General features: G+C 53.9%; 1 protein-coding gene across 4 annotated transcripts in view; it reads left to right on the top strand.

Annotated features, from left to right (window-relative positions):
- Positions 1-1,146: 1,146 nt before the first annotated feature.
- The window catches only part of Atp2a3 (ATPase sarcoplasmic/endoplasmic reticulum Ca2+ transporting 3), a 32,466-nt gene continuing 23,441 nt past the window's right edge, over positions 1,147-10,171 (top strand). For 2 of the 4 annotated variants that reach the window (XM_046447060.2, XM_046447059.2), the window contains exon 1: positions 1,148-1,424. In XM_046447060.2, the coding sequence (XP_046303016.1) occupies positions 1,307-1,424 (118 nt within the window). In that variant the 5' untranslated portion in view covers positions 1,148-1,306. Of the gene's footprint in view, positions 1,425-10,171 lie in introns of all 4 variants that reach the window. The other 2 variants (XM_046447062.2, XM_046447061.2) reach the window with 2 other exon arrangements.

Below are 10,171 nucleotides of genomic sequence, written 5' to 3'. Positions count from 1 at the left end.
ACATTGGAGGAGAAGCCAGTCCTATTTCCTGAGCAAAAGCTAGAAACCGGGTGCACAAGGTCAGACATAGCTAGAACTTGAGGCTTGCAGGTGGGGGCATCAGGAGGTGGGTACAGTTGCTATTATCCAGGAAGGCCACTCCTGGAATCAATGATCCTGTGCAGCCTTGGTGATCCCAGAGGCTGCAGCTCTGGACAGTGGAGGCCTGCTTGGTGGATTGGGGTGGGGTAAGACTGGATGAGTCTCTCAGGCTGGAGGGGTAAAGATCAGATTGCTCTCTTTGCTCCCCTTTTGGGTTGGGTGGGTGGTTTCTGTCTTCCCGCATCTTCTTCTTCTGATCTGCACTCCTTCTCCTCGCACTGGGGGTGAGCACTGGAATGGGGGACCCTCTGTGCCCCTACCTCCCTTGATCAGGGTTACTTTCCTCAAGGACCCTGGGTAGAGACCTTGGTCCCACCCCTCAGGTGTTTCTAGGAGCACACACACACACCCATCACCCCAGCAGCTACGTTTCCTGCAGGGGCAGAGGGGTGTGCTTGCGTCCCAGGTAACAAGTCTGGTTTTCTCTACCTTCTCCTCCACTGATTCATTGTTAGTCTTTCTGGTTGTATGATGAATAACCCGCTCATCGCTGCACATTAGGAGAATAATGAAAGCGCAAACATCCTAAGAGGAAACCATCAGGTGGTTTCCTCTGGAGGAGCCCTGGCTTATTCAAGGCTTTTGGGTTCCCTCCAGATTCAGGGTCACACTGTGCTGAATTGGAGTTGGGAAGTAGGACGCCCCTCTATGGACAGCTCCATTTTGCAACACATCCCCCCTCCACCCCAGGAGAACAGGAAAGGAGGTGAATGTGGCAGCTCCTAGATCAGCACTGAGCATTCCCCCAGCTCTGCAGGGACAGGGATGGAGCCCCCACCGCCACACCACTCCCAGGCCACGCGCCCTCAGCTGCCTCTGGCTCGGCTCGGGCTCGCCCCGCCAGAGGCCTCAGTGCCCACTTCTGTAGAATGGACAGGCGGCGGGGCTGGGCGCCCCGGGGCGCGGCAGGCGGGGCCCCGAGGCTCGGAGGGGGCCGGAAGGGGTGTGAGTGCGGGGGCGGGTCCCGCGCCGCCCCGCCCCGGGGAGGGAGCCCGGGGCGCAGCATCCTGGCGCGGGCTTTGGCCGCTGCCGCCACTGCCGTCGGGGAAGGTCCCAGCGCGGACATGGCCTCGCGCGGCGCCCGCCCGGGCTCAAGCCCCCAGCGACCGGTGCAGTAGCTCAGCGAAGAGGCGGCCTGGAGGGCGCAGACGGCCGGGCCGGCGGCATGGAGGAGGCGCACCTGCTCCCGGCCGCCGACGTGCTGCGCCACTTCTCGGTGACAGCCGAGGGCGGCCTGAGCCCGGCGCAGGTGACCGGCGCGCGGGAGCGCTATGGCCCCAATGGTGAGCGCGCGGGCCGGGCCGGGGAGCGGGGGCCGCGCGCGCCTCAGTCTCAGACCCCCTGCCCCGCGGCCAGGCGGTGCTCTCCCTCCAAGATCTAGGTCCCCGCGGGCGGGCAGGAAGTGAGGGCTCCGGAAACCTCTGCAGATGCTCTTGGGGCACCCGGCTGGGCTGCGCGGCCACCTTCGAGGGGGTGGGGGCGGGTTCCGGCTTGGGGGACCGACGCCTGCGACCCCCTCCGCCCTGGGTCCTTCCAGGCTTCTTGCTGCGGTGCGGTCCCATCCATTTCTGCAAGCCTTAGCCAGCCTCATTCGCAGTCCAAGCTGGAACCCCGCGCCGCGCTGCGACCCGCGGGTATCATGCAGGTGCAGCAGACACTGAGACCTGCTGGCCGGGAACCGGCCGAGCACTCTGAAGTCCAGCCTCCTAGCCGATCCAGGGGTCTCCCCTCAGGGCGCAATAAAACCCTCAAGTAGGTGCAGCTTGTAGGCTAGCGGCCGTGGTGCCCCCACCCCCACCTCCACCCCCAGGTCTTCCTCTTTCTGCAACCCCAAGCGGATGTAGCTGGCAGGAGTCGTTGGGGGCTTTGAACTGCTGGGGCCAGAGACCCATCTTCCTGGGCTGGCCGACTGGAGGTCCCAGAGAGTTGCCAGAGGCTGGGTGACCTGGAGTGGTGCCTGCCCATCTTGGGCACCAAGGGAGCCTTCCTGCTTTTGTAGTTTGCGTGGGAGAGAAATGGGTTCTTCCTCATCCCCTTCAAAGAAGTGGGGGATTCTTCTTTTTTTTGCTAAGGCAATGGGCAAACGCCTCCTGGTACTATCCAAATGAGGCCCAGCACATTTGGAGGCTCCTGAGGATGGAAGTCTCTTGACTGCGTCCCTTCCAGGCAGGATCTGCTACCCTCACAGCACCTGGTAGAGTGTGAGGGGACCAGAAAGAAAAGTTGCTTCCATCCCCAACGTATTGCCTGAGCCTGTGTAGTTTTGGGATTTGGGGTCTCATCCTTTGGGGTTCCCAGTCAGTTGGAGGGGAGGGTGCTCTGGCCTGTGTCCCTGTGCTCAGGGCTGGCTTGGAAATTACACATTGCTGTCAGAAAGGTTGCTTCGGTTCTGTATTGGTTTATGAAAACCACCTCTTATATAAATATTATCTTTCTGGAGCAGAAATCCTTTTTCAAAAAAAATAGTTGCTATATTTAGTTGAGCTGTGGGAGGAACTGGGGAGATAAATATTATTTAATATCCCCCATTAATGACTTGGCAGGGAGGGTGTCCTTCGCTGCAGGAGAACAGGGTAGCAGGAACTGCCCCCTGGCTCTGGGGTAGGGTGGGAATCCCTGTAGGCAGGTCTGGGCTCACACAGCCTTTTTGGTATCGCTGTGGTCCAGCTTGGGAATCTTGATTCCCAAGGGAAGCTGGAGATCCAGCCCTCCCTTCCATTTCCAGAATCTCACACATTCTGCCCTTGCATGACCCTGGCCAAGGTTCCTGTCCTTTCTAGCTCTCTTGTCTTCAGGGGTCCAACAGAGGAGGAACTGACAGTGTAGTTCCTAGTCTCCTGCCCCTGTGTAGTTTTGTCTGGGTGAGGGGATCCTGGAGTGCTCTGGCCCCTCACCATCTGTGTGAGGTGATGGGCGTGGTGTATAGATCCACAGGTAGGCGGGTGTGTGTTGATGTGGTAGGAAAATGGGGACATTGCTAGGTTCCCCTGGTTCCTCTGTACTTTGCTAGTATTAGTAATAAAAGCTGATGCTCACTGAGCACTTACTATGTGCTAGGCACTGTTCTCAGCACTTTTTCATCTATCATTTCATTTCTTTCTCCAAACAACTCAGATGTTGGGGCTATTGTCATCTTTATTTTAGAAAGGAGGTAACTGAGGCACCAGAAGTTTAAACAACTTGGCAAGATCACATAGGATTGTAGTGGACTTAGCACAGATGCCTACTCCTCTCTGGGCCTCAGTTTACCTATGTGTAAAAAGATCACAGGTTCTGTAGGCTCGGGGACCCTGGTGTGGCAGCATCTATACCAGTTTTGTCCTCAGACCCTAAGAGGCCTCAGAGGGCTCTTCCCTCACATCTCTGGTGCTTCTTCCTCAGGAACCATTCCAGGCCTCTGGAAGTGAGCAGAGGGAAGCCAGCTGCCCCTTACTGCCCTGTGCTCCACGGCCTGTGGATGAGGCTTGTATGTCCTCTAGGTGCTACCTGCACAGCTTTTGGGAAGGGGCTGATGGGGTTCTGCACCCTGGCTCTGCCCCTTCATAGCTGTGTGACCCCAGACAAGCCCCTGGGCCTTTCTATGCCTTGGTTTCCTCATTGTCAATGAGGCCGCAATAAAACCATCTCTTAGAGTTGTTTATGCGTGTTTAGTGAGATCACTTATACCAAGTCATCTGCCTCTGTAGCGGAGGAGGTTGGGCTGGGCTCCTGGCCAGGAGGTGGTTGGTAGGGTACAGGGCCTGTGGGTGGAGGGAACACCCCAGGGACTAGTGTTCCTCCCACCCCAGGCGTCTGTGCACCTGCAAGGTCGTTAGCACTGGAAACCACAAGGAAGTCATTTGTTTAAGTCTTAAAGTTTGCAAATTCTGCCAGGGGCTGGGGGAATGGAGCCTGGGGATCCCACCCTCTTACCTCTCCTTCTCCTCCTTCCTGAGGACAGAAGCCTCAGAACAGGGGGTGGGAGCCTCAGAGAGACAGTGTGTGTGCCAGCCGGGAGTCCCCTGTGCATACAAAACACCATCTGTCCCAACCTCACGGGAGCTGGTGAGGCCCCAGCAGGGTTTATCTTTTTTGTAATACTGGAATTGAATCCAGATGTGCTCTACCTCTGAGCTACATCCCTAGCCCTCTTTAATTTATTTATTTATTTGTTTTTTAAATTTTGAGACAGGGTCTAATTGAGTTGCTAAGGCTGGCCTTGAGTTTGTGATCCTCCTGTCTCAGCCTCCCAAGTAGCTGGGATTACGAGCCTAATACATACCCGACATAAATTTTTTTTTAATTAAAATTTGCGTACAGTGGGCTGGGGATATAGCTTAGTTGGTAGAGTGCTTGCCTTGCATGCACAAAGCCCTGGGTTCAATCCCCAGCACCACACACACACACAAAAAGAAAAATTGCATACAATATAATCTTCAAAGGGTACAAAAGGTGCACAGTAAAGACATCTGACTCTGTCCCTAACCACCTATCCCAGTGTTCCCAATTCCTGTGTCTCCTTCCCAAAATATTCTGTGCATATATGCATGCACATCTAGGATCTTTTTAAAAATTTCCTGGCTGTGCTGGGGATTGGACCCAGGGCCTGGCATGTGCTAGGTGAGCCCCTTACTAAGTACACTAAGTACACCCCATCCCTGGGATTTTTTTTTTTTTTTTTGCATGAAAGGGAGTGAGTTCTATGTGCCGTTTCTACCCTGCTTTCCACTTGACCAGCACTCTTGGAGGTGGTTCATAAGGGAGCTTTCCTGGGTTCCCAGTGGCTGCGCTGGGTTCTGTTGTGGGCCTGTTCCAGTGTTTCTTCATCCCACTTCTGAGAGCCGCTTGCGGTGGTCACAGCCTCTGCTATTACATGCAAAAGATAAAGAATATCCTTGTCCCTCTATCACTTGTGAATAGCCCTGAAGGATAAATTCCTAGAAGTGGAACTGCTGTGTGCGGAGTGTGTTTGCAGTCTGACAGCTGTTGCTACTTTACTGTCCCGAAGGTTGAACCAACCAACCTGCCCATCTGCCACCTGGCCAAAGTGTATAAGACACTTGTGTAAGTGTGTAACTTGATCTGTGCCAGTCATAGAAAAGTCCTTGTGGGTTCTGTACTTGGCATTTTTCTATTTACAAGTCAGGCTGGGTATCTTTTTGTACCTTCAGGAGTCATCCAATTTCCTTATATCTGCGCTCACATCCTTTGCTAGACTGGGGCCAAGGTCAAAGACTGGACTGGGTTGGGCACATCTGCCACACAACCTTGCTCCTAAAGGCCCTGGAGAGCCCAGGGATCTGAGGGTCAGATTAGATCCCAAGAGGTCTCTGGGGGTGGCCCCTGTTCAGGGGAACTTATGGAGAGAGAGCGTCTGGCCTGGACCTGCCTCCCTAGTCTGCACACTGCCTGTCTGTGCAAAGGGTACAAGGTCCCCAGGGCTGCCGCAGGGTGGGAGCGGTGGCCCAGATTTGGAATCCTTCCAGTGGTGTTTTGGCTATGGCCTTATTTCCTGCCATTATCCCAGGCCTCAGTTGGAAACCCATATGCATGACCCCTGGAAACCAGGCCACCAGGAGTGGGTTAAGTGGAACAAGAAGGTGACTGCAGTGGCCTTACTTGCTGAGTGGCCCCAGGCAGACTTGCCCTTCCTTTGGTCTTGAGATCCCCTAAGGGCTTTGAAGGATCTAACACTGACTCCCAGTGGGAGAAAGTGTGATTCGGCCGCAGGCCAACTGGAAACTCAAGGATTTTCAGGCTTCACCCTAGTTTTCACACCTACTGGCCCTTGCTGGGCAGCCTTCATCCCCCATGAGCAATATCAGGCCTTGCCCCACACTGCCACAAGACACATAGGTGTTGAACAAACCCTTAGCATCTAGCGCCAGGTCAGCCAAGTAGGCCGGCCGAGAGCCTTTCTGCAGAGCAGGAGCCACTTTCTAAGGCCCCTCAGTGTCCTCTGAGGAGCAGGGCCAGTTTGTCCACTCTAGGTGGACCCTGGAGACAAGGTCAGGGCCAGGTGGGCTGGGCGGGCTCTGACCAGCCAAGGCCTCTCCCTACCTCTGCAAGTGATGATTTGATTGCTTTGTAAATTTACCTTGGAGGAAGCCTTGGGTGAGTGCTCTTCTCTCCCCGCTGCCACTGACATTTAGAAGCTGAAATTCCAGTTTCCAGTGTTGTGAGAAGGAAGGAGTTGGGGGATTAGGGAGCAGGTGGTGTGTGGAGCCTGGGGGCAGCCCTGGCTGTACAGCTTCTCCCTGGCTGTACAGCTTCTCCCTGGCTGCAGGCTGTGGGCCCAGGCCCTGTTCTGAACCATGGAACAACTGAATAAACAAAGGCTGGGAGGACTTGGTGTAGACCAGGAAGACTCAGCCTCTCCCTGCCCTGGAGGTGCTCCAGTCTGGAGTGAATACTGATGACTAGGCCAGGAAGGCAGGGCCATCAGGTGGGCGAGGAAGGCTTCGTGGAAGGGTTCAGATGAGATAGGGAAAGGTTTTCTGGACAGAAGGTAAGATGCAAGCAAAATATTGGTGGAGGAAAACAGGGAGGTGGTAGCAATCCTGAGGCTTGATGGGTGTCAGAGAGTTCTGCATCTGAAATGTGGACGTAATTCTAGAAGGGCAGGTTGGGGGTAGCTCCAAAGTCTGAAAGACCATTCAAAGGTCAATTATTATTATTATGCAGGCTTCGGACAGCCACTGAAGGTCTATGACAGGGCAGAGGCTGGGTCACTCATTCTTCAGTTTGTTCTGAGTAACTACTATGTGACAGGCACCGTTCTGCTACACTAAACACAGTGCCACTATCATGGAGCTTATGGTCTAATAACTGTTGTGCCAATGACTGTCACTGTGGGCTATGCATCCTGGGCACTTTGTGCATGTCATGCAAGCTTCACATAACCTTATAAGGTATCACTGCTACTAGCTGCTGTGTGCTGACGGGAAAAGGGACACAGGAGCTTTCATGGCCTGCCTGTTGCTATGACAGTACCAAGAGACAGAGCAGGACTTGAACTCAAGCCCTCTGGACCATATTCTTTGCTTTAAACCCTGGAGTTTCTCGGATCACTGCCCCACTAGCCCGCCCTAAGTCCACAGTCTCATTCTCAGGCTCCTTGGCCCCACAGGGGCATCAGCGGACACCAGATCTCTCAGTCTGGCAGCAGTGATCCAGAGCAGGGGTAGGTTGGGAGAGGCCCAGATGAGAATAGTAGGGGTCGTGTGCCCCTGCATCGGCCAGATGGGGATGCAGGAGGAGCAGTACCCCCTTACTGCTTTGCCTTGAGCTGCCCAGCCAATAGCACAGAGGTGAGCAGGGTAGGGCAATCCCCCACTTAGCAAATGCAGCATCTGGCTCAATGGGAACTGGCTCAGCCCTACACCATGCAACTGCGGGTGACATGGGGGACCCAGCATCTTCCTGGGATGCCTGTGGTGGAGGCATGGGGCTCTCCCAGCCATGGTTTCCTTCTGTGGCTCTGGGACTTGTTCACGTGAGGGGAAAATTGTATCTTTGGATCTTTGGTGGAACTGACACTTGAAGCAGACTGGGCCTGGGCTGGCAGGGCCTCATGGCCCCCATACACCTCCTGTGAGAAGAGCAGATCCATTTGGACAATGATTTTGGTTGGTGGCTCTGGGGCTGCTACAGAGGGATGGGCTGGTGATGGGATGACGGCATCCAGTCCAACTATCAGGAGACTATTAGGATATCAAATTTTGTTAGGTGATGGCTGGGTGGTAAAGGGATCAGAGGAGGGAAGGCAGGGCAGCCTAGGTGTTAGCACAGGAGGCCCAGAGCAGAGGGTCAAGAGCTAGACTGCCTGGGCTCACTACCTCTCTCTACGCTTCCTGGCCGCATAACAGTTAAGTAGTCACTCAGCCTCTCTGGGCTTTGGTTTTCTACTCTGTAAAATGGGAACAACAACAGCATCCTCCTTCTCAGGTTGCTTGAGAATCATAAGGGAATAACATGCCCAAGGGGTTAACACAGTTTCAAGACCCACTGCTCCTGGGTTGCCTGCTGAACACCTCTTGGCTTGGCCCCCAGTTATTGTCCCATGTATCCTCTGGACGTGAGGTAGGTAAGACCTGACACACTGCTTGGTGAGTGGTAGGAGCTCAGTGAATGTAGCTCCTGATGGTGATGATGATGGTTGTCACAGCAACCCTTCAAGGTAGGTGTGGGTACCCATCCTCCCAGTAGGGTGCAGGGCCCCACAGGGAGTCAGCTGCTTCTGCAGGACTGGAACCACTCATGCCACGTGCAGGGATGGGCAGGCTGGCTGAGCCTCCCCAGGTGAGGGTGGAAGGGGAGCCTGGTGGTAAAAGCCAGGTCTGAGCCAAGGTAGGTTATTGCAGTAACAACCCCAAGATCTCAATGGCTGGCTGGGCTCCATGGTGAGCACCTACAGTCTAAGCTACTCTGGGAGGCTGAGGCAGGAGGCTCTCTTGAACCCAGGAGTTTGAGACGAGTCTAGACAGCATAGCAAGATCCCATCTCTCGTCTTTTTTTTTTCCCCAAAGTCACAATCCTCTTGCCTCAGCCTCCAAAGTAGTTGGACTTATAGGCATGCACTACCACACCCCAGCAAGATCTCATCTCTTAAAATATCAAAAAGCCCCTCAATGGTTCATTTCTCACTCTTGCTGATTGCCAGTGGCAGGTTGGTCATCTGAAACTCTGCTTCCTGGCTCTGTGATGAAGAAGACTGAGCAGACACCCCTACACAGGTTGTTGCTGCTGTAGCAGAGGGTCACAGAGCTCCAGACCTGCACTGTCCAGTGCAGCAGCCACCAGCCTTATGTGGCTACTTAAATGAACAAAGCAAAATTTAAAGCATAGTTCCTCAGTTAACACCAGCCACAGTTCAGTTACTCAGTAGCTACATGTGGCTGGTAGCTACTGTACTGGACAGGACAGGCAGAGAGAATTTTTGTCATCACAGAACATTCTACTGGATGGTGACCTTCTAGAAAGTCTTGCACCCAAAATCCAATGCTCCAGCCTGGAACTAAAACACACTCTTATTTTGCGAACTCACATAGGAGCCGAGAGGTACAAACTCACTATGTGGCTGCAAGGTGGGAAGAACCAGAAATATTTGGGGAACACCATGATGATCTCCAAAGAGTGGATCCTGGGTCATTGTGGGTCAGGGAGCAGGAGAGAAGATTCAGGTGGACAGGTAGAGATCACTTGGGGCAAGCAGAGGCGTCTCGGAGGGACTAGAGTTGGTATATGTGACTGTGACATACATCCTAACCTCAGGTCTTGCCCTACCCAGGGTAGATGCACTAAAGAGCATGGCAGCCTGGGAGCTTCATACCTCATAAGGAGGAGTTAGGGAAACAGTAGGAGGGATTCAAGTGAGACTGTCAGATGGACTCTCCCCTTGGTCAAAATCCCTAAAAAAGGTGAGGTTTTGGGAGTCTCCTCAGTAGAGCATGTCAAAAACCTGGCTGATGCGTGCCAAGAGGTTGGCAGTCTTCTGTTGTGAGACTGGGGCATGGCTGAGATGACCTCTAAAGAACCCTACTGCGTCGGAGAATTGGCCCAGAAACCAAGCTGGCCCTCCTCCCGCCTTTCCTGTTCGCTTCAGTTAAATAGATCAGAAGGAAAATGTCTGTTTGATTTTAATCTCAACGCAGGACACTGGAGATTACATTTTCCACGGAAAATGTCAGCTGTTGCCTAAAATAGGACTTTAGAGAAAATGCTAGAAAGTGTATTTTTAGGTTATAAGTTTCCCTCCTGGATTCCTGCGGTCCAGTGGGCTGCTTAATACTCTCCCTGGTGCAGCCGCCAGGTGCAGACCCCAAACCTTCCAAACAGGTGGTCTGGAGCAAGGATTCCCATAGGAAAAAATGCTTATAGACCAAGAACAGGTGGACACATGCAGGATCCGTCCCATGTGGGACAGGGGCCAGCCAGGGGAAGAGGGCCAGCCAGGAGCCTCAGATTGGCACCACTAACAAGCTCCAGGGTGCTGCCGGCTCTGAGTGGCGAAAGTCATGAGATGGTAGAGATGGGTTAGGCTGCAGCCTGG

This window comes from Marmota monax, unplaced genomic scaffold (genome assembly GCF_021218885.2).
Source record: "Marmota monax isolate L192 unplaced genomic scaffold, Marmota_monax_Labrador192_F-V1.1 WCK01_AAM20220418_F8-fsc00472, whole genome shotgun sequence".
In the NCBI taxonomy this organism is placed as follows: Eukaryota; Metazoa; Chordata; class Mammalia; order Rodentia; family Sciuridae; genus Marmota; species Marmota monax.
The sequence above is the reverse complement of the archived record's forward strand: the minus strand, read 5'-3'. Positions and strand labels throughout refer to the sequence as shown.